The sequence below is a fragment of the Eschrichtius robustus genome, chromosome 18 (genome assembly GCF_028021215.1).
Source record: "Eschrichtius robustus isolate mEscRob2 chromosome 18, mEscRob2.pri, whole genome shotgun sequence".
Classification (NCBI taxonomy): Eukaryota; Metazoa; Chordata; class Mammalia; order Artiodactyla; family Eschrichtiidae; genus Eschrichtius; species Eschrichtius robustus.
This window is the reverse complement of record NC_090841.1, coordinates 65,979,677-66,005,162: the sequence shown is the minus strand read 5'-3', so window position 1 is coordinate 66,005,162 and position 25,486 is coordinate 65,979,677. Positions and strand designations below refer to the sequence as shown.

Sequence of the window (25,486 nt, the reverse complement as noted above, 5' to 3'; positions counted from 1 at the left end):
CATATATCATATTATTCCTGTAGAAACAATTGACTGTCATTTGACCAGTTTTTCACAAATAGGATATACTTTCCTTCAATTCTTTTATTAATCACAGAGCTACTAATTTGAACACAACCAACTTCTAAGTCCCATTCAATATGTTATATGAAGTCTACTTCTCAAATGGCAAACAAAAATTTTGAATATGTTAAGTGCAAAAGGCAAAAGGGAATGGATTTAACAACAAAAAAAAACTCTTGCAAGCCAATGTAATAGCATTGTTAAGATAAACCACATTATGGATGTAAATATGAGTGGTTATGACAGATAAATGCAAGATAATAAGTTGATGAGATAACTGTAAGCATCTTTTTCCCATTACTGAAATTTCAGGTAATGCTAATGATATCCAGAACAGGCTATGGCCATTCCTCTTTTGATTGTTCTGTCTCGTCAAGAATAATGGCTTTGGATGAAAGTGCAAAGAATTGCTGACTTAGAAGACATTTTTTCTGTTTTAACTACATGACCACTCAGATTGGATTTAAGTGTTATGGGAGAAGTTATCATTGGGCTAATGGTTTTTCCAATATTGATTGTTAGTACCTTTAGTGAATTTCTCAGTAATTAAATATACATCTACTACTCATGAGAATAATTATAATAACTATAGGAGATTTGTTTATCTAAACTAGATTATGCTGTTAAAATTTGATATGCTTCCTCCAGATTCTCAGACACTGACTTCATCCTCTAGCTCCCCGCGCCTGCAGGGATCCTCAGAGATTTACTCAGAAGAGACAAACTATCACTTTTCAGATCCTGGTCTGCAATGGAAGATAATTATTCATTAACGTGTTTTCAATGTGACATTCTCCATGGGTACTGAATTTGCTTCATAATTTCTTAATTATATATTCATTTTTATTAATCTTTGAGCAACTCCCTAATATCCTTTATGGGACTGTATACTCATTCAAATATATTTGAATTAAGATATTTATTATTAATATACTTTGTAAGAGCATACCATGTGCCAGGCACTATTCTAGGCTTTTGTGATTTGTCAGTGAGTACAGCAGACAAAAGATCACCGTAGAAAAGGTTAATGATCTATTTCTCCATTCCTTTCATTATATGAGTGGTAATAATTGTAGAGATATTATAGTAAACATTACCAGTAATATTTAGAGCATCTCTTAGGTTCCCAAGCTTGGAATTAAAAGCGTGATGTGGAGAGTCCTCGGAGGAACTCACACTCGCTTGGTAGAGACAGGAGGTAAAATGAACACTTGTAAGCAAGGTATTAAGATCTAGAGTAGAAGTATCAGCAAAGTGCAGGAGCACATTGAGGGGTTAAGTAACTTCAGGGTTTTGGAAAGCCTTTAGAGCATTCTTGGAAAGTGCTGCTTAGGACAAGGCAGCTCTTAAGGTGTATCTCCGTCCTCACTTTAGTGTGTCACCGGGGAGTTCTCTTCTCTGCCACTGTTTTGCCACTGTTTTTCTTTTCCATTGTAAATTTAGCTGTTCGCTATCAATACCTTGTTTGCATTTTTGGTCCACAAGAAGCAGTAGTAAAATATCTTTTAAAAAAATCACAGTAGAATAGAAAAATGGCACAGAATATAAGTAATCACCTAACTTCTGCTGAAGGCAGTTCGCTTCCCACCCATCTTCTCTTGTTGAAAGTCGAGGAAGGAAATCGCCATCACCAAGCTGACCTGCAGGTCCAGTGCAGCCTCTAAGGGCTTGGGGATTTCCCCTCTTCCTTTTAAATGCCCTAGATCAGTAGGTAGGCCTTCTACAGAGAGAAGAGAATGACGGAGTGAGGGAATAATAGAAAGGGGAGTGTCCCTAAATTAATCAAATAAAGAGATTAGGGAGGTTCATAATATATATTGGTCCAAAACTCCAGAAATAGCTGTGGGAAAGGGGAAGCAAATAAAGGGGAAAGAACTCGTCCTCAGGATCATCACAGATGACTGATGATCACATACTTGGAGATGGAAGGGACCAAAACAGTCCTCCAGCCCAGCTCTTCCTTTTAACTGATGAGGAAGCCAAAAAGAAATGTGCCTTGGCTGAGTCAGATGCCTGGCCGGTGCTGGTGCTGTGGTCAGAAAGAAGCCAGTGTACCTAACTTCAACCTCAACCTTCCCTCTCACGATTATGGGCAGGATCTTCAACTAGAAGCTCATCAATAGATTTTAGAGCATCCAGGGACACTCTGATGTATCCTCAAAATTCTATGTCTGTGTAGTCATATTTATTTTTCTAGGGAGAGCGTGCCTGCCTTCCAACAACTTCTGAAAGGGATCCATGACTCAAAACTAGTTAAACCCACTGGGTTAGGTTTATTGAAGAATAAGTCAAGTTCCAGGCTCTTAAAAATACATTTGAAGATGTCGACAATTTTTGCTAAGAATCCAAGTGACAACTGTTTTTTGCTAAAAGTACACACGTGAATTTGGTTTACGTATACTCAGCTCCATGACAAATCTCTCTTCAAACCACAGACTATTATTTTCAAATGGTCCCAAAAGCCTTAGGTCAGAATTAGGTCAGACGACCTAATAAATAGGTAAAATATCAAATTGCATTTTACTCGGTTAAAATTTAAATTTAAAAAATTTGCCATTCTTAGAGTGAATTACTCTAATCTTTCGCTGAGCAGGATTTTTAGCCCATTCTATTCTCTATGATTGTCTCTTTCGTTTTTCCCCCCTTTCTTTGCTAGTAACTGGAGTTTGCAGTACTACTCTTGTCACTCCCACTAATGTAGAACTGCAGCTAATACACTGAAAGCACATAACTGCTTCACCCAGTTTTTAATTAAAAGAGCCTTATGTGAGTTAAACCGGCCCGTCCTCATGATTTTACCAGGGCTGATTCTCGGTCTCTGTCTTCACGCAGGGGCTGCTTTCTCAGGCACCAGGTGGGAGAGAACAGTCTAAAGACTGACTTCTGCCCATGTCAGATGGTAATATACAAACGTATGAGGAGCACGAAGCTGGCCTATGACTTGAGTCATACAAAGCTTCTGAGATATACTGTGACTTTTATTTTGCACTTATTTAAAAAATTTGTTTAGGGCTTCCCTGGTGGCGCAGTGGTTGAGAGTCTGCCTGCCAATGCAGGGGACACGGGTTCGAGCCCTGGTCTGGGAAGATCCCACATACCGCGGAGCAACTGGGCCCGTGAGCCACAATTACTGAGCCTGCGCGTCTGGAGCCTGTGCTCCGCAACAAGAGAGGCCGCGATAGTGAGAGGCCCGCGCTCCGCGATGAAGAGTGGCCCCCGGTCGCCGCAACTAGAGAAAGCCCTCGCACAGAAACGAAGACCCAACACAGCCGTAAATAAATAAATAAATTAATTTAAAAAAAATTTGTTTAGTACATTTGGAATGTGAATTTTGTAGGCTGTGTGTATCTGCATATGGACGTGGTGTGTGTGTGTGTGTGTGTGTGTGTGTCTGTGTGTGTCTGTGTCTGTGTGGAAAATAAAAGATGAATTGGGATTTCAAACTCAGATCACTCCACAGCTCTCTATAATAGAGTGCACAAGAAGTGTTTGCTTTAAAGCCAAAATCACTCCCCTGTGATTACATTGACAGATTAACATAAGAAATTCAGTGAATTTCCCACATGTTTCCTCACCCACACGATGAACACATTCTTCTAAAGTACAAAGGAATGATGACATAGTTGGCTTTGTGAGCCACGTGGATTAGATGTACTCTTCTGAATTCTTTTTCCTATGGGCAGGTTTGAAGGTGGGTTAGCTTCCAAAGAGAAGGAAAGACAGATCAAGGCTCTGGGGAGGCTGCTGGCTGGCTGCCAAGAGGCATCAAGAGGTGGGATGATTTGGTTTAGTCCTTATCAAAGTGTGGTGCAGTCAGCACTGCACTTGTGCCCTATTAGAATCCCCACACCAGATAAAGTGAATTAGAAATTCTGAGGGTGGCGCCCAGTGCTCTATGGTTTAATAAGCCCTCCAGATGGTATCAGTGCTCCCTAAGCCTTGAGATCCAGTGACCTAAATGAAATTACCACTGGCTCAGGTTCACCCCTCAGGTTTGCTGGCACAGAGGTTGGGCTTTATGGCACACCCAGTGGCAACTGGGCATCCTTGGTGAGACTGGTTCGAACTATAACCACATGTATAAACCAAACTGGCAATTTTAAAATTAATAGTGGCAGTGGAGGTATTCCTCTCCAGAGCTAGTAAGTCTCACCTCCTCTGTTGAGAGTCCCCACTGTTTTGATCAACTGAACAACTCATATTAGGACTCGGAATGCCATCTGGTGAGCAAAGAGTTAGAAAAAAAACTAAGAAATATGCCTTATAGGACTTTTCATCCTTATTATTATTAGCAGGATGTTCACATCCCTCTAATTTAGCATCTACTCTGCCCAGATCTGCTTTCCTGAACTCTATTTTTAAAACCTGACTATTTCTGCTAATATATTTTCCTATAAATGTATTTTAATAATTAAGCTAGGTAGTTTTTCTAAATATAAGTACCTAAATCTCTGAAACAAGGAAATATTATTCTGTGTTGATTTATTAGTACAACACCTAGAAAGCTACTTTTCTTCCCCTTTTCTCCTAGTCATTATGGAAAAAGCATGTCTCAATGTTCCCCCAAGTATTAACTACACAGAAAATGGGCTCATAAAGTCCAGGAGTCAAATACAGATAGAGTGAGCATATCATTTATTGCCTAAACTAGAACAATTTTGAAAGTGGAAAGGGGATATTTATAACTATGCCAGGTCAACAGGGACTGTCCTGGGCTAATTGGATATGTGGTCAGATTTAAACAAGGATCCTGGTTCAGTGTAGCCTCTATTTCTTTCTCAGAGTCTCTTGTGAGTTTGCTGGGTGACAGCCAAAAGGATGCGGTAGATATTTTAAAACAATATTTCAACAACTATTCAATAATTCTTCTTATTATGTAGCATGTGACATCTATAGTCCCTATGACATTTCAAAAGTAGTGCTAACTTTCTAATCCAAGAAATCAGCTCTAGTTATTTATTAAAATTACCCGTGGAGCTTTTAAAAAATGCCAGTGACCCTGCAGAATTCCGATTCAAGAGCCAGTGGTTGAAAAACACTCAGCACGTATCCCCTTGAAAGTAGTTTCAGAGTTTAACTCTACAGACTGGCAAAAACGTTTAGCTTCTGCACAACTTCCCCTGCTTCTCTGCAGAAGATGCAGTCATTCTGTCAATTACCCACGACAGTCATTCTCTTCAAAAATCAAGTCACTGATTTTTAAGTTCCCCTACAACCTTTTGTGACATGCTTATTTGGTAGAAGCTGAGCACTGAGAAAAATGGGAGATGATGTGACAGCTGCCTAAGGAGGATGTATTTGTAAGATGCCACCTAAGTGAGTACTGAGCCCTGGGAACAGTAGCACCACGGTGGGGCGTGTGAGAAAGCGCGGTGCAGAAGGAGAACTTTCCTAAGGGATCCCCTGAGACCCCAAAGAGCCAGAGACTCCTGAGGGCAGAGCTTTGATGGAGAACCATTAACAAGATGGCTCCTCACCTTAGCTTTGGTGACATTAAGACCCAAATAATTAATGGCCTGACTCAGATAAGCCTCCAAAAAGCTTAAAATTGGATGTGGAAGAGGATGACGGGGGAAAAATGAAACAAATGAAAAAGAAGCACCCTATACAAATCAGTACTACTTAAGTGTTAAACTCTGTGGAGCAGACACGGAGGGACACCGCCGTTGACAGGGTTTAGGACAGGGGAAACCGAGAGAAGTTTTAAAGGAGGGGCGTGGATTTGATATATTTTAAGCACAGTTAATTGTCTCCCAGTCTTGCAGCACAAATTTGAATCTCCATGGCATAAATACATCAACGCCACAGCGTAGCACATGAGATGGTTCCTAACCTGGGCCCAGACAATTTTTCAATAATTATACCTGTAGGCATTTTCTCCCTTTCCCCTCACCTGCCAACCCACCTATGCACCCTGTGGTTTAGTTAGACCATTTTTAAAAACAAGTCATGCACTTCTGTTGCACCATTTCTTTGCCCTTGCTGCACCCTCTGCTTGTAATGCACAAGCTGGCCTGAGTGCCTGGTCAATTTCCTTTTCTATTTCAATACCCAGTTCAAATATCACCTCCCTTGAAAGGCCTGCTTTGCCTTCATCTAGGTAACATTAATCACTCCCACATGTTTTGCCCTAGCATTTTCAACAGATGTAGCTGGATTTTAGCAGGATTAACGTGATGCTGTAGTTAACTATGTGTCTCTCTCCCCTAGACTGAGAGCTTGGTGTACAGGTGTTGTGTCTTATTCATGTTTTTATTCCTATTGCCTTGCTTGATAGAACTCTATTCTAGATATTTATCAAATATTGTTGAATCAAAAAATGTTTTATATAATTCATGGTGTTTAGAACTTCTTTTATAAGAAATATAAACTTTAAAGAATTTCTAAAATTCATTAAAAGTTGTTCCTATAGCTTATATCACTTTCAGCCCAAAATTCTGTGTGCTGAAACTACAGGATGAGGCAAAAATCTCCTTGAACCTATGTTGACTGTGACACAGAATGCACGAGATTGTTCTTCTTTTTTAAAAAAGAACAATTATATGCTCTAAAGAAGAGCCCTTTAATTTCATATAATCATTATGCATTCTTTAGTTAAGAATAACTTCTTATATTTTCATTTAAGTATGCCTTAATACACGTCTTGAGAATATCCAGTAATATGGAATTTGTAAATAAATATTTACTTTTTTTTAAACTTTATTCTATAAATTTATTTATTTATTTATTTATTTATGGCTGCCTTGGGTCTCCGTTGCTGCGCGCAGGCTTTCTCTAGTTGCGGTGAGCAGGGGCTACTCTTCGTTGCAGTGCACGGGTTTCTCATTGCAGTGGCTTCTCTAGTACTTGGGCTCCTAATTAGACTTTTATGATTATTAATACTCTTTAAATAGATTAATAATAAAATAATTCAGAATTATATTTTCTCTCATATCACTACAGATTTTAAGTTCCTTTCTCACCTTTAAACTTGTTTTAAGAAGTACAATCCTTAAACTTCTCAGGGGTAGCAATTCGTAGTTCCTATTTATCGCCAAGTTGCATTACATTACATATTTTACACACATTACTTTTATCCTGACATCCAAGAAAGGAAGGCACCTCATAACTAATAAGACCAAGATTCAGAAATCTTAAGCAACTTGCCCAAGGGGATGTAGAGCAGGTTTATTTAAAATTTAACCTTATTGAAAACCAGACATAAATGGCATATGGACAGAGAAACACAGGGAAAGAACATAAATAAAAGAGAAATCCAGAAAAGTGAAAAATGAGATGACTCCATGGATAAGATGTAATAATAAAACTCTCATGTTACATGAAATAAAGGTGGGCTGCTCTGAACGTCGATGGGTCAAGGCAATGAGGGGAAAAATGACTGTTTATGATAATTACATTTTCCATTAGATGAAATCAAACTAGCTGTTTGGGAACTAGATTTTCCTGACTGTTCTAAGTCCATTAAAGGGTACCCTGCATGATACAGTGGGATGCTTTCTCCAGGGCATCTCCATAATTAGCTCAGTTGTGAGCTCAACCCGGACGGTTCTTATAAGAACTTCACTGCAGACTGCTGGTCAGACTGAGTATAGTGTCATAGAAGTAATTGTACAAGCATTCAAAGTGATATGGCCCACCAGGTTTCAGTCTTATAATTCAGAAGAACATCTTATCTAAGCTGAAAGGTTAAGGGACCTGTGTGCAACATTTTATAAATGTTATTTTTTGATCAAAACCCAAAATAAAAAGTGAGTTCATAGTTATCGCTGTGGATGGGATGTGGAGACCAGTTATTATTCTAGGTCTGTGATTGACAGCAGACCTATTTTCTCTGGCACTCCTCTGGGTGGGCTGCATCGCCTACCAGTTAAAAATGTGGGCTTTGCTTCTGACAAATCTGGCCTGGCACCCTGGCTCCACCACTTCAGGGCAGTGTGACCTGGAGCTCTCTGAGGCTCATTTTCCTGCTCTGTAAAATGGGGACAATAATTTCACCTGTCTCTTAGGACTGTTTTGGTGATTAAATAAAATAATGCAGAAGAACTTGCTGTTGTTAATATAGGTAATTCATGTCATTGACATCCTCTTCTGAAGCTTACAGGTCCCTTGGGAGGTTTTGCTTGAGCAGATGTGAACATGGCATTGGCAGAGGACATACCTCAGGGTAGTGCTATTTTCTTGGAAAACCACCTGGTTTTAGCACAAGAACCTGTGAATGCTGGAGGCCACAGATTTCTAGACAACTAACAAGTGGCTGAGTTGGGGCTTTACTTTAGGTCTTTCTAGAACCAGATTTCGTGATCTTTTCCTCTATCATGCTCCCCACCTCTTTTGAATATTTTCACCATTTTCCACAATGAATCATCCCTAAATGGGCTTTAACTAATTATAAATTTAGAAAGAATTCTGCAAAGTTTTTTTTTTTTTTTGGCTTAATTTTAACCCAGTTATCACAAAATGAAAGTTTTTTTAGGTGTCTCATATCTACGAGATAGACAAGAGGAAGAATGATGTCTGCAAACATTTGATCGTCGTAGCACCTATTTGATTTGTTTTTAATTAAAAAAAACCCTTATGGTTTTAGTTTTAAGAAACTAAACTATACAAATGTTAGCAAAACATTTACATTTGTTATGTGCATTTAACCAGCAATTTCCCAGCTCCCAAAATACTTATTTTCAATATCCTGCTCGCTTTTTATGGCCTATCCACTCTATTTGAAATCTGTTCAATTTATACAGCCAGTAAATTACTTTTCCATAATTGCAGTAATTACAGTACTCTTCATATGCTCCTACTTATTTCTCAGAAATCTACTACAGGAAAACATTTGTGATGAAGTCCAGGTATATTATGAGAGTTTAGGAAACAATAAAAATGTTTCCCCAACATTAAAAAATATTATTTGAGACTAAATCTGCTCAATAACTGTTAGTCCTCATTGAAAGTATCAAGATCATAAAAGACAAGGAAAGTTGAGAAGCTGTCACACGTTGGGAGAGAACGAGAAGACATCTAAATACATGTGGGGCCCTGAATTAGATCCTGAAGCACGAAAAAGGTAAACTAGTAGAATTAGAATGAAATCTGTAGTTTAGTTAATAATAGCGTATCGATGTTAATTTCCTGGTTTTGACTGTTGTACTATATGGTTATGTATGTATGTTGTTAACATTAGGATAAAATAAATAAGGGGTATATGTGAACTATACTATTTTTGCAACTTTTCTGTAAGTCAAAAATTATTTCAAAATAAATGTTAAAAAATCATTTGATTTCAAGCAGATCAACATTGGAGAATAACCATTTGTAAAGCCATTTCTTTATCATAGTCTCTAGCATACAAAACCCACTTGTCAAGCTTAATGCATATACACATATTAAACCCCTGGTATGTAAGATCCTCTAATTTGGAATTTTATTCATTCAACTAAAGGCTTAACTAAAAGTTTCTCTTTAAATGATCAACTAAAAGAGTTTGTATGTTCAGGAGAATGTTAAGATACTTAAATGAAATAAAGAAACACTCTAAGCAAAAATGACACGCTAAGTATGGCTCATTTCTTAAAGTATAAAAATATCAGATATAATATTACCTGACAGCCAATAAGTAGTCAATAAAAAGTCAAGCCTAAATCTTAAATAAGTTCCCGAATGCCTTCTAGAAGGTGATAATATAATGCTGATGTCCTTCTTTTCTCAATTAGTATAGATTACCGCAACATTCCTGTATAAATGGACACAGTTAACCAGGAAGGATCACAGGTGCGTTCCTAAACCACCATAGCACCGCTCATGTTTCTCTGCCAGACTAAGAAGTTTCAGATAAAAGAATTTGATTTTTATCTTATAATCAATTCGTCAAATGAGCCTGAAACTTTATGACTTTGCATTTCCAAGCTGTTAATTTCTGCATCTTAAAAAATGCCCGGATGTAGCTTTAAATTCAACTTTTCTTGTCTTACACGTTGAGGGTTAATTTAACAAGCTTGTGATGAACACTAGCAATCCAATGCCCAGTGATCACCGATGAAATGTATAGGAATCGATGGATGGCACAGCAGAATTAAAGTGATTTTAAAAAAAAATACCCGAGGCACTCAGGAGAAGTGGAATTTAATATCTACCAATTCCACATGGAAATTAAATGTATCCTGAAATCAGCCTCTACAAATCAAATTCAAAGGAAAACATAATAACTATTCAACACAATTCATCGTCAGGTTTGTTGTTATTTTTTTTAATGTTGTATGGCCACTATTAAACTATTTGAAATGTTGACCTCAAAACCCAGGATTCCTATGTGGGTTAAGAAAAATAAATGGAAATCCTCCCAAAGAGACTGGAAGCCTGGATGCAGCCATGGGCTCAACCTTTGATCGGAGCCACATGCCACAACATCCAATTATTGTTCTCAGATGTGACCTTTACTCTCACTTTATTCTGGTGGCTTTCCAAAGAGGGACAGGTGGTTTTAGGGCATTTTCTTGGGTTACAAATCAAATAATATTTCATGGTTTTCACCTTTAATGGGCTAAGCAGAAGGCATTTGACAAAAGTCATTATAGAGGTTTGGAGAAATAATTTATACTCTAGGGCATTCTTAAATCAGTAACTTGGCAATATGAGATTCAAAAAAAAAAAAAATCTCACTGCTCCTTCCAATGTTGCATTGCAAAAGCTGCATTGTGTGTGTGTGTCTTGCTCCTAGGGGGGACTCCATGTTCACAAACTAATGAATAGATTACATTGGTCCTTACAAGTTGAGTTTTCATTGGTGACAGCTGTGCCATATGGTAGGCAATGAAGTAAGGGGCTGCTTTCTAATACATGGCATTCTTGCCAGCGAAGGAAATGAATGCCCTAGAGGTAAGCTTTTGTTTTTACAAAATTAACAAATTCCATGCCTCAATATGAAATTCAGAACTTGGCATTGGCCAGAAAGGAACAAAGTAACCCTAGATTTCATGCATTGAGGATGGCAAAAGTCAAAGCCAATAGAAAATACTTTCCTCTTGGATTGACTGCAATGATAAAATCTCAATATATATGATAAATATGACCATCAAGGGGTTCCTGAATCGTGAGAAAATATATCTTGGGGAGCAATCAAGGCATGTTTCCATTGACTCATCCCACTAAGCATTCTCATATTTACACAGTTGACATTCTAACTACACTTGATTAAAGAGGTTGGGGAGTACAGATAAAGGCTCATTCTGATAATTCATATTGGTGAGCAGGCTGTTAAATGTTCAACATTTAGGGGTAAATATAGTATAATTTCACAGGGGCAGAACATGCAGGCACCTGTGTGGTACCCACAAGAAGGGATTCAGGACACAACCTGACACAGTTGGTTAGGGAAGTTGGCTACAGAATCATTTGGAGTGGAAACCCTCCAATGGTTCTTGGCATCCCTGTCTCCTGTTCTAGGAACATAAAACACTACTATTTTCAGCATCCAATTGGACGTTCCTATTTTGGGGACCACTGTTTCTCAAGTCCAACAAGCACTAAATAGATGGAAGAAATCCATGTCTGCCATATCTTGAGCTAGCTTTTCTATTGGCTGACAGCACCATCCTTCTTTCACATGTTTATCTTAGATCTGATGTGTTTCTTTCTTTACCCTCTACATTTAGTTGCCTATATTTAGACACGAAGTCCTATAAATTTTTACTTTCACCTCTATCATTAGTGCTGTCTTCTTTTCTCCTTCCATGCCACGCTTAGGTGACAGTCTCACTACCAGTGGTCTTATCCATCCTTTATTTGGATGCCAGATTATTGCTTAGATCCTGCCATTCCTTGGATAAAAATGCCCTGTGACTTGTCGTTGCCTACAAGACAAAAGAAAGTCAAGTATTTGGCCTGAATTTCAAAGCTTCAACAATCCAGTCCTGACCAATTCTACCTTCCAGTACACACCAGCAAGCATGTCTATTTCAGCTCGCCTGGTTTCCTCACAAGCACTTAAGCACATCATGCTTATTCTTACCTTTGCACCACTGTTTTTCCATCTTAGTGTCACCAAGTGCTTATTCACCTGAGCAAGAGCAAGGCCCCTCTCTACTGGGATGGATTCTGCCTCGCAGCAGCTAAGGCAAACCCAGAAACAGGCATAAGAAGAAGCTTTCGTGATGAGGTGCACTTTCTCTAATCTTGTCCCTTCAATTATTCCTGATTAACTATCCTCTTACCATTTTTCCTTTGGTTTTCAGCCTGCCCTTGTTACCTCTTTTGTATGAATGATTCTAGTACCCTGATCTTCCACTGTCTCCTTGCCTACTCTGTTGCTTTCTGTTCCCTACTTTCTATTTTCTGCTCATACCTTCATAGGTTATTCACCTGAACAGAAACCCACGTGGCTTCTCCTTCAGTGCTACCTTTGTGGACATGTCTTATCCTTCAGATGTATGTATATACATTATCCAGTTTAATCCTCACAAAGCTAAGAGGTGGGTTCTATTATCTCCAGTTTATTGATAAGAAAACATCTGAGATTTATGAAGGTTAAATAATGTTCGCCAAGTCACACACAATAATATATGGTGGAGTCAGGATTCAAACTCATGCAGTGATTCAAGGACTATTGCTTGCGACTATGTGGTCTTCACTTAACCAAACTCCCACTTTGAAAGCACACTTTTCATCTCTTTGGAAAATTATAATTTCTCAGGATTGGGTGGTACAATTTTTATTTCTTTTGTGTCCACCATATGCCCAGTCTTGATCTAAGCACAAAAAAGGCATCTAATAAACACCTTTTTGAAGAGAACTGGACATATTCAGATGCTGAGCCATGTGATGGAAATTATAGGTGTTTTAATGGTCTAAACCTGCACTGTCCAATAGAGTAAGCACTAACCACTTAAGAGCGATTCAAATAAATTAAAATAATGAAACGAGAAATTTAGTTCCTCAGACATATTAGTCACATTTTAAGTGCTCAAAAGCTACATGTGACTAAATTTAAATTAATCAAAATAAAATAAAAATTCAGTTGATCAGTCTCATTAGACATATTTAAAGTACTCAATAGCTACATGTGGCGAGTGATCTTATGCTGGACTACTCAGACCTAGACTATTTCCATTGATGCAAAAAATTCTATTGGACAGTGCCGGCAAGAGTAAATACTCAATTTCTCCCAATATACCCATCAATCCATATAGCCAGAGACTAAGAGTTTCTTCCTAAACATTTAGTAAAACCTGGGCTCTGAAGCCAAGTCCTGTCATTGCATGTTGTATGACCTTGGACAGGTCACTTATCTGTACAATGGAAATCATAATATTGACCACTTAATAGGGTTGTGGTAAGGATGAAAAGTGTAAAAAGATTACAATATTGCCCGATAGAAAGTAAATGTCCAATACATGTTAGCTATTGTTGTACGCATGTCATGTTCTCCAGATGGAACCCAGAACCAACCAAAAAGGGGAATAAGGTTTTCTTACAACTCTCTCATAGTTTTAGAATTTGGATACTATAACTGCAGGTAAATAGCAAGACACACTTGAACATTCATTCTCTCATGGACAACCTTGAGGAGTATAGATTTGGATCTTCAACCAATAAATGGTAGTTTTAGGCATATATTAAATCAGGTCACCATGAACTTGCCAAATATTTTACATTGAGACCCAGCAATTCAACAGAAAATACGACAAGGCTGATGAATGAAGGGATGTATGTATATATATTTCACTTTGTGGAGTTACCTTCTAGAAGTCAGCTCCTAGCATGATCCACGCCTTCAAAGTGCACTGTGTATTGGTATTTGTAGAATTATTCCTGCCTAACACTCTTAGGACTATCGGTGATTTCGGTTTTCCCATCTGGTTGGGTGTTACACATAGATTTTGGACTACGGAATACATTGCTATGACTATGTTAACACAAAAGAATTTGGAGCACTAAACTATGTTAAAGATAAAGAACTAATCTAAAAAAAGTCTAAGACGTTGAATTTAGAAAATCAGGAGACCAATCCGTAAGTAATAAGATCAAGGGCTCCAAACTGCCCTCACCAGCTGATTGTCATGGATTCTGAGAATACTCTCCTTCTTGAAGTCAACAAACTCTTTTACATAAGAATGGTTCTGCTTCCTCTGGGAGACCTGACTTTTTCAAGCTGGTATGAAGCTATGGGAGATAGATGTAGGGCCGAGGTAAGACAGGAGTCACTTTCTGATTCAGTCAATCTCAAAACCACATCAGCTCTGGCAACCGAAGAGTACTTCCAAAACTCTCTCACATCTACTAGCTTATTTATTCCATCTGATATTATTTTTAGGCCTCTCATTAAATCAGTTAATTTCCTGAGCATTGGGATTTTAGTGATGAATACTGACCTTTTTTTTTTTTGACGTTTAATTATCAGTGTTATCTTTCTAGAAGATCCCTGCACCTTAAAGAATAAAAATGTGATACTTATAGATATATCTCTTCTTGGGGTAATGTCATATATTCAATGACTTATTTTGCATTTCTCTTTCTAATTTTCACTTCTTCAGAGGTTATAATAAAGGAAATTCTTAATGTAGCAAATTATTTAAATCCATGCAAAGAAAAAAATCGAGGACATATCTTTTTTTTATGTGGGATTTATATATAAGCTGTTATTTGAAGGACAAGGCATATTTCATGCTTATTTTAATTTAAATTCTCTCCTGGCTATCTTCCCAAACATCTGTAGACACAATATTTTTAAGTGACTTACAAGTTCACAGTTTTCACAGACCATGAAGGTTCTCAAAAGTTTAAATTACTCCCAAGGACATTTATACCCATTTCCCTTTTAGAGTAACCAATGAAAACCTGTTTTTAACCATCAGAATAATTCACAGGCCCATCTCTTCTAATCTGGCTTCTCCCCTGGTTCCTTGGAGGTTGCTCATAATAAACAATCCACAAAGAAAAGAAGATGAAAAGAATAAGATTCAAAAAGACTTTTTTATAAGTGTTAAAGAAACAGCCTGAGGAAAATCAAAACTAATTTCAAAAGTGACTCAAACATTAAGACATGATCAGCCGTTCTACTCTTGAGATAATCATGAATTAAAGGAACTTTTAGAGCAATTGGAGGATCTATTGATACTTCTATCTAATATACTTCTATTTAAGATTTAATTATATCTATGTTAATGTAAATGTTATGTTTTTGAGAAATGAAGTCCAAGTACCCTCATTTAACACTACTGTTATTAAGATGTTTTAATAAAGTTCAGCAACATTATACTAGGATTTATTATTTGGGTTAAAATAAAGATTTTCATCTTAGCTACTAATCAGGACTTTTAGAGTGATCTAAATACTTCAGGAGGTAACTTCCCCCATCCCTTTATTCTATTAAATAGGTCACCACATGAAGGACTTTTAGGTTGCAGTGGCCTTGGGACTTGTTATAAGTTTGCTATTTGTAAACAGTCATGTGTTTTAGTGTTTTCTTTAACAATCCACTAACTTCACCCTATTTATATTTCTTATTTTCTAGTTTCTATAGCACAACGCTTTCTTCTACCTCATGTTTCTCTTATCTCCTGAAATCAGAATTGCTAAGCATGTCACTGGGCTAATGGTAGTGTTTGATTTTTGCCTGGGTTTCTGGGATCTATTTAACTTGGAATCTGTTGAATTCCATTCTAAAGAATCATCAAATATTTTCTCTTGGCATGCCAAAAGCCAGACATCTTGTGTTATAGCTTGAACTTGAAAACATGACGGTGAAAACTATCATGTTACTAAAATCAGATGTTGATTATTAAACACAAGTACTTTTTGATATAATTATCAAATTAAACCATTTATCTATAGGAAACCCTGAAAGTGAAGTGTAAATTAAAAGCAAAAGGTAAAAATCCCCAATACAAAGGCAACTCTCTAGCCACTCTGAATAATTCTGATGTGCTCTGCTTTCTCCTGGTAAACGAAATCCTTCTGTGGCTGGTTCTCATAGAAATTGGAGAGCATGATAAGGCAGGAGAGGTATTTCAGTGAAATTCCCATTATAAATGGAACATTTTATATCCTAAAGAATTTTATACTTGCAAAAATAGGTATGCCATGTTACAGACCATTGGTTGGGGTCATATTATATTGCACCATGGATTCCAACTTGAAACTCTAATTTAGAATATCATTTATAGTCATCAGTAAGTAGAAAATGGAATAACTATAATTATAAATTGTATAGAAGTTGAGTATGTGGGAACTGGAAGAGATGGATGAACAGGAGTTGGCAGGGATCAAGGAAACACATACTGCATACCTTAGAAGGACTGCTTGTCTATTACACCAAGTAATTTTAGCTTTGATGTGCTTTGCCTGCTTTGATCCATGGGAAAATCTGCTTGATTCAGAATGGAAATTCTAGTCCCATGAATCCCTTGAGTTGCTGATCAGTATTAGTAAGTGTTCAGAGGTCAGGAAATGCCTCCCTCTGTGTTTGCTGAATCGCCCCATACATTATACCACCCTTAAGACATTAACCCTATTGTGCCACAGAGAAATATTTTCACGTGTGCAGGGTTCAGAAGTAAACCACTTTCTAAACGTAGGAAATTGATAACAAATGCTGCTCGTGAAAGGCTGCTGGGTACCAGCCAACTGTTTTCTTTCTTTTTTATTTTTCTCAGTAAGTAGTTAGCACTGCTTATGCATTCTGCCAGCATTACAGAGAGAACACAGCATATGATAAATGTCCATGAGAAATGAGGAATATTGAATCAATGACTATAAAAGGAAGGCAGAGGTTTGAGAGGGGTTAGATTTCAACTGATAGAAAATAAAGTGTTTCTGTTTTCTTTTTTTAAAATCTTTCTTGGTGCTTCTAGGAATGCACAAGGGCAAAAGTAAGTTCTATAGCTAACAGTGAGGTCAGAGTCTACCATAATTGCTTTGGCTATTGTTCCTCAATTTAAGAGTTGAGTTTCTGGCCTGTATTATTGAATAGGCTCTTGTCTTCTATATACAAAGTAGAGATGAAGAAGCCTTGAGAGCTTGCTGCTAGCTACAGTTCTTGAAATAATTTTCTATGTTTAGGGTCTAGAGGTTTTTGAAACATGGCATTTCAGGATATATCAGCCACAGTCATATCACATTTACTATGGAATTCTTTATAACTAAAACATGTATCAGATTTATAGGATTTCATGCTTAAGAAAGTCTTTGAAAGAGGAGTACCTTATACAAATGCTTGAACTAGCTCCTTGTGTTTATTTTATATCCCTCTGAAATGCAACATCTCACAGTCCTGCACATTTTATAAAGAGGGAACCCAAGTTTATTTATAAGAAACGATACACATTTATCTAGCAACATTTCCCCCGGATAGAAAGTTGTGAATACACTAAATACCCTGAGGATAAAACAACTCTTACAGGTCCTAAGAAAGTCATCCATGCCCCCAAATAGCCATTTATAATATGACACTTGTCCTTTGACTGACCTAACACAGCTTCCTTGCGGCTGGCTCTAATTTACAACTTGATAGCAGCTGTCACAATGAAAGAACCAGGCTCATTATCTGATTTGTTTCTGCCATCCCTGCACTCATAGAGTCCATTAACAACAGGGACATGCACTTTTTAAATGACTGAATTAGTCATACTTCCATTAAAAGAGTAGACTTACAAAGTAAAACAGAACAGCCTCTTACTGCATTCCTGTCCATTCCTCTGCCTACTTGTTTCCATTTATTCCATTCAAAGAACATATATTGAGTCCTGTTCTCAGCAGGCAGGGCCTTATCTTCTCTACTGCAATGCTTACACCAGAGCATGATCCATGCTAGACACTCAGCAAACATGTGCTGTATTTATGAATAAACGAGAGGATGAATGAACAGTACCCACTGCATTGTCTCTTGGCCTGGCACAGATGTGGTACCTACATTGGGTTTTCTGTTTGTGTTCTCATGCCAGTTTTCTGTCTTGAGACTTTAGTAATTGGTTGGTTTGAAAGGAGAAAGAAAGCCCAGAAAGTTTGATATTACTGGTTTGTCTGATCTATGAGTGCCCAAGGCCTAAAGGCTTAAATTAAAAATACAAGCTGCTCTTCTGTCTCTCCCTCATTAGAGGGTACCAATAGACCAGGGAACTCAACCTTTTCTGGACAAAAATGGACACACATTTCCCAAATCTTATCATTTCAAGTCAGTTGCAGTGGTGGTGGTGAGAGTTGATCATAAAAGTGTCAAAAATAAACCAAGTATTTAAGAACAACTGATAGATCGCGCTAGACCTATTGAAACTGTCATGGGGACTTGCTAATACTTGGGGCCTATAATGTCACAATTATATATATTATGGCTGCTCAACATCAACTATGTTTGACAATGATAATTCAGTACTTATTCAATAGAATAAGTATTTTATTCTATACTTAGCAAGGTAGGGCTTCCCTGACCCCCCGGATGAGGTTAAGTTCCCCTGCTGAGGAGACACTTAGCATCCTGTGCTTCTATTTTCATAACACTTTATCACAGTTGATTATAATTAATTTAACTACATCAAATTCCCTAAGGGCAAAAAAATGTATGTGTCTAGCTTACTCAATATAATGAGTTGAATTAGTTAAGAGTATAAGTATAAGTTAAGAGTATAAGCGTCTCACTAACTGGGATAACCTAAAAACTTAAGTGCCCATGTTGGGAAAAAACACGTTAAGGTCTCACTTTTACATGGAACTATAGAGATCATTTTGCCTTTTACTTACAGTAATAAGTATCCTACAGCATTTCAGTAATAAAATATATTACAGAACAACACAGAATCCATCTTTAGTCTCACCAACATTTGCTTCCTCATACCCAAAAACCATTTTTTTTTTTCTTTCTAATTCTCAGTCCATTCTATTCTCTAGTCATAGAAGGTACCAGATGTTTGGAGGAGGCTTTCCCACATATCCTAGATTTTTAAGTAGAAGCAAGATTTATTATAGCCATATAAATGTAACTTCAGCCTTAACTTTTGTGCTCACAAGCTAGGTGTAATCTGCAACGTGGTCCCTTGTCCAATGGAACAATTCTTATCTGTGGAATGCTGGTATCAATGCCAAACACTCAAATGAACCACAGGACATGACCGAAACGACTGCATTCTGCCCACAAACCGTTTTCCCTCTAGGAAATTTTAATTTAGGTAAACACTTTTCAAGAAAACCCTTCTGCATTTAGGCAACATTCAAAAGCCAGGCTGGAATAAGCTGAGTGTGAATATACAGCAACACCTGGGGTAAGTGCCTGAAAGAGACTGTCAATGCCTCAAATCACATTTTTCTCCGACCGCGTAGTTTCAGAGAGAGAACCTGCTAAAAGCCACTCTCGCGACCCTTCTGCCCCTGCGAGTTCAGGGGTTTGGATCCAGCAAGTGGGAGGTACAGGATGAAGCTGAGCTGGGCTTTGTACTGGGGAATCCCACACGCTCCTAGGCAGTCGGGGAAAGCTCCCAACAGAGGTGAACCCAGGCTTTCAAGTACTCTACAAGGGGGCTAGCAGCATCTTCAAAGCTGCCAGGAAATTAAAAAAAAAAAAAGACTCTACGTAAAAAGGAAAGAGTTCTTCCTTTTTCTTATGATAGTTAATTAATAAGAATCTTTTGATCAGGGTCTCTGTGTTTTAACAGAGTTAAAGTTCCTAAAGGACTATGAAAATATATCCCAAGTAGAACTCCTGATTTGTTTTTTCCCCTAGGATTAAAAAAACCAAAAAAAAAAAAAAAAAAAAACTACAGGACCTCAGAACTGAATGGAATACCACCGGGGTTTTTACTTGAACACTTAAAACATTTCATTTTATCAGTGGAGTGCCTTTCTTTTGACATGATGCAGACACCAACTGAATTCTAAATCGTTACAAATCACTTTCAATTAATTCATAATTAAAGATTATGAGAATGTGCCACCAGTTCGATCTTTGTTTTTACTGATGGTTGCTTGCATGTCACTGTTAACATTTTAGATGACCATGTATTAAAAATGTTTAAACTAGGACATTAACGTAGCAGATAGAGACAGCACGTGCAATTGACAGCAGTAGGAGTAAAGGGTTTGATGACAAGATGCTGGGAGCCCAAGAGTGATGGGATGCAGGTGCTAATCAGAGAGAGGGCTATTATATATAATTTTTGTTGAATTACTGATTTGCTCACTGATCTTTTGCTGCTGCATTCATGAACGCTGTCATCTTGGATGTATCTGTGTAGGAAATGGACTTGGCACATTTGACTAATTCATGTAATAAATTTGTGAACTAACACTTCACATCCGGACAAGTATTAGTAAGAACATATTTTGCCCTATAAGTCTAGGTGGGTGGTCAATTCTCAATGCCATGGCAAAACCCAAAGAAAGAAAATTGGCAGAATTTTCTTAGAGATCTCTAGGACTAATAAAAAATGAGATAGGGGAGCAAGAGGTATGAAATATATTAAGATGGTAGGATTAACCACGAGGTTCCCTTCCAACATATGGTACAACATCAGGTACTTCAACATAGGCTGGGTTCAAATTTCAGTTTTTTAAATGAAATGATTTTCCAGACATTCAATTTCACATCAAACTGGCATCTAGGAAACCCAGTTGATTGAAGTATAAGGATTTGTTTCACGTCAAATACCCCGCCAGGATGGAGAAAAAAAGCCAATTAAGAAGTCACTGTTGCTCTTACAAGTTAAAAAGCCCATATTCTCATTTTTAATCATGTCCTGCTCTACTTAACAAAATCCACATGCCTACTTTCATCAATAAATTGCAAGCTGACCAAAACAGTTTAACGGTGTTATGAATTATGGCAGTTTCAACCAAACCGTATGAATAATCTTTATGATTCATGAGTGATGAGGCTATGAGGTTTTATCTGTTTTTCTAAATAGGTAAATCTTTTTAGATTTCTTGATGAGAGTACTTTTTTGGGTAACCTTAATTTTTTTTTTTAATTTATAGTTTGCACTTAATTTACAGATTTGTTTTAATTTTACCACTCTCAATGATTTATAAAGTTGTTTTAGTTTAGGCTTTACATATGCAAGTGACAATATGATTATACCAATATAATACATTTGAATTACTTTTTCCTTTTGAATTGAGTAGAGTAATGAAGGATGAGAGTATTTTTTAATTAGCCTTATTTAGGTAGCGTCTTTGCCAAAATTCATCTAAATTTATATTTTAGAAGATCAAGCTTACTTTTTTAAAAAAATTCATACTCCTCTCCAAAATCTTAGCAAAGTACAAAAATCTTAGAAAAGAATCATATCATTTTTGGGTTAGAAAGGTACCTTAATGATTAACTTTTAAAATACTCCCTCATTTCTCAAATGAGGTAACCCAAGATCATACAAAAGGATTTTGTCCTCCCACTGAAGGGAGAGAGAAGAATACATCAATTTATTCTCTCTGTAATGATTTTGTTGGATGACTTCCATTTGGATCTACCCACTCTAAAATCTTTTTTCTAAAACTTCAAAACAGTTTTCTCTGGGCTTCCTAAGCATAATAGCGTGTCAGGTAATGGCTTTTGACGCCAAGGCTGAATGCGCATTTTTGCACGGTGGGCTAAGGTTTCTTTGCATTCCGATGCATCTTTTTCCTTTCCTACCCAAATCTTAGATGTCAGAAGACTTTACTCAAGCCTTCTGGTTTAGAGGTTCGCATAAACGACTTAGTCCCTCTGAGGCTGACGAGTGCCACTGTTACTGACACCACTCTGCTTGTCACTATGCAATCCCAGTAAAAGCAATTGAAAGTACTTTTATTTGAAGGCCATTTGACAGAGGGGGAGAAAACACATTTACTCTTTCAAGGTCTGTGTATTTTCCTGGGAGAAGCCTGCCTATGAAATTTGTCCTTTTATCCTTGGATAGCTATTTGGGAAATACCTTTTGGCAGTGCAGATTCATGAGTGGTTTCTGCCACTCCAGACCACAGTGGTGATTCACAGAACTTCCCTGTATCTCCCCACCTCCCTCCTTCCTCCCTTCTAAAGACAGGAAGGCTGTTTCATGCTGCTGTGCTGAAAACATTCTTCTCTAGAGACTGAGGAAGAAAATCTGCATATTTTAGCAAAAATGTTGAGTTATTTTCATCACAGATGTTTAAGGAAGGAATTGTTTACTAATATCTGTGACTATGTTGAGATACTACAAATAAGAAAGAGACAGTACTGTGGGCTTTTTCTTAAAATGAGACTCTTTTCTAACGTGTCCCTTACTCACAGGAGCTCCCAGAAATTCAACAAGATTACTTTTATCTTCATCAGAGAGATCAGCTAATTCAGTACAGCTGGCTCGTACAATCTTTAACAGGACTGCCCTTCACAATAGACCAGGAAGTCTTATTTTTCAGGTTTACAAAAAATAAAGAAAAATGCAATATAATATTTATAATTTGCTAAATGCTGTGTGTGCGTGTGTGTGTGTGTGTGTGTGTGTGCGCGCGCGCGCACGCGCCCGTGTTTGTTTTAATCCTCCTAGTCTCTACAAGTCATCACCAGTTTGGACCTGCCCATCAGGTACCACGAACACCTGCTGTTCCCACACCCCTGTCCTTGGATCTGCTGAGCCGCTCCTTACCTATAAACAGATTCCACTCGGTGTCGAGATCAGCCTGATTTGCCAGGCAGCCCTTCATGACATTGAGGCAGTAGTTGTTGCATGGTCTCACCGTGGGGAGTCCCCGACAGTAAGGGCAGTACAGCATCTTCATGAGCGCACGGATGCAGCCTGGGGTCGGGCTCACCTGGAGATTGATTGAAAAGAAAAAGAAAATCAGAAACAAGAAAGATGGAAGGAGACAAAAAGAAGTGACTCATTTCCTCCTTGAAAAAAAAAAAAGGTGAAATGGCTCTGAAAAACCTCCAGCAGTAGGGAAGCGGGCTAAAGGAACCATCAGAATCTTAACACACTGTAGTACTTGATCTTAAAGTCAGTCAGTTCCTTGTCAATGCTTCTGTTTGGCATAGTAGTAATCATTTTTCTTGAATTGTCCTTGTCAACATTTTGATATCTATGTCATTGCAATTTAGCCCTAAAACCTAGACACTGTTTCAATGAAATAGAACATGCAATGAGATAATGCATGTGAAAGCAATTTCCAAAGTTAAAAGCCCCATAAAAATGAAGGTATTATTAAAGTTTAATGTGAAACTTTTAGAAAATTTTCCAACTGGTGATTTGACCCTGTTTCTAAAGGAGGTTTGCAGAAACACTTCCTTTGTACATAACTTTTAAAAAAGGATCAATATCAACTTGTCTGGGATTTCTGAGATCCAGGCCTGCTTAGAAGCAATGGAACTGTCAAGGCACCCTCTTCAGGCATCTGAAGCTTTGCAGTTCTGGGAACTTTGGAAGATGGATCCAATGTTGAATGTGAAGAGAAATGCTTGCAGTAATTCAGAGGAGCTACTAATCAACCGATAATCAAGTGCTATTTACCTTGAATACGATAAGCAGTGAATACTCCTAGGTTAATCAATTCTAAACCAATCAGGTCGTTTTTAGACTCATTGAAAATTCCAATTTGACTTTAAGAGGAAAGAATATTTAAAATGGTGTGGACCAAAACCAGAAAAATACAGAAAGCTCTTTTTCATGACTGGATATGAACATTAGTGGGGTATTTTTTTGGTTGGTTCCATATAATGTTGATCTTTAAGTTAAGTAGCTACATGTTTCTGTTCTTGTGCTCTCCATCTGAAGACAAGCCTAACTTGTATCATTTGGATCTCCTGGAGAGTTAGAGTCTTATCGGACAGACCTGGGCCCCCAGGTGACAATATATGCCCAGAACATTCAGATACTGACAAAGCATAACACCAATGTAAAGGTGGGGCAGGAAAAGGTATTTCCATATGAATGGATACTTTCCACTACCATAGCTAATCTCCAGCATTTTATCCTTTACCTAGAAACCACATTTGAGGTTTCTAATGCAAGGCTTTGGTTTCTGTAACATTTTAAAATTAATGAACGAAACCCTCAATTAAATAGAGTTGGGAGACCAGAAGGGGGAGCTCTTAAGCCCTGCAAGGACAGCAGAGCCCAATGGCAAGAAGAAAGACTCCTCTTCTTTCCTGGCAAGGACTCAGCCAATGAAGAGCCATGGACTCTTTATCACAGCCCTCCCAACTTTCTTTTCCCTCTAAAAAAGTGCTCTCTTTCCTTTGCTAAATTGCAATTCGTTGCTGATCCTGAATAAATCATCTTTGCTGGAGAAATATTTGGCAGTCTATTTGTTTGAGGTCAAGAATACTGACAAAGTCCCTAGTTTATTATTTCAGGAAATGAAGCTATCTATCAATCTATCTGTCTATCAATCTATCTGGGCACCAAAATCTCTGGCTGTCCTTTTGATGTTTTTCTTTTTTTGCATTTTCTTTCCAAAATTTTATGAAAATTTTCAAACGTACAGAAAAATTGAAAGATTTTTATAGTGAACACCCATATCTCCACTCCTAGATTCTACATTTAACGTTTTCGTACACTGATTTTTCACACATCTATCTATACTTCTCACCCATCCATTAATCCACCTTATTTGTAATGCATTTCAAAATAACGTATTAACCTTTGGATTTTTATTTTTCCTGGTAATTTAATGTTGGCTTTAATAAAACTGAATTAACCTGATCAACAATAGAAAGTTGGCACATTAAGTAGACCAAATCAGATGAAGTAAAATATAACTAGCCTTTCTTTTTTTTTTAAATTAAAAAAAAAACTTATTTATTTATTTTTGCCTGCATTGGGTCTTCATTGCTGTGCGTGGGCTTCCTCCAGTTGCATCGAGCAGGAGCTACTCTTTGTTGTGGTGCGCAGGCTTCTCATTGCGATGGCTTCTCTTTGTTGCAGAGCACGGGCTCTAGGCACGTGGGCTTCAGTGGTTGTGGCACGTGGGCTCAGTAGTTGTGGCTCGTGGGCTCTAGAGCACAGGCTCTGTAGCTGTGGCACACGGGATTAGTTGCTCCGCGGCATGTGGGATCTTCCCGGACCAGGGCTCGAACCTGTGTCCCCTGCATTGGCAGGCGGATTCTTAACCACTGTGCCACCAGGGAAGTCCCTAATTAGCCTTTCTTTATAAAACTATTTAGAGAATGTATTAGTATCCACTAATTCTAAGACATATTTTCCAAAAACAAAACAAAGACGAAAAAATGAGAACAAAAGAGAGGAGTCTGGTGATTTTTCTTTTGAGCACACATCCGTGCCACCATATCTACTTCTCCGGATAGGATATTTTGTTGAAAATGCCAAATTTTATCCACAATTGGGCAGAATTTTTTTAAAATTTATTTTATCCACAGGTATCCTGCACCATTCAGAGAACAGAGAGGATGACTCTTTATGTGGAATTCCAAATTCTTATACATTTTATTATTTGGTATGGTTGTAAGTCCTACAAACCATTGTCCTTGGGTTTC

At 37.7% G+C, this 25,486-nt stretch overlaps 1 protein-coding gene across 1 annotated transcript in view; it reads right to left on the bottom strand.

Moving 5' to 3' along the window:
* GPC6 (glypican 6) overlaps positions 1 to 25,486 on the bottom strand; it is a 1,060,085-nt gene that overhangs the window by 310,535 nt on the left and 724,064 nt on the right. The window contains exon 4 of the mRNA XM_068526698.1: positions 22,641 to 22,806. Within this exon, the coding sequence (XP_068382799.1) occupies positions 22,641 to 22,806 (166 nt within the window). The remainder of the gene's footprint in view (positions 1 to 22,640; positions 22,807 to 25,486) is intronic.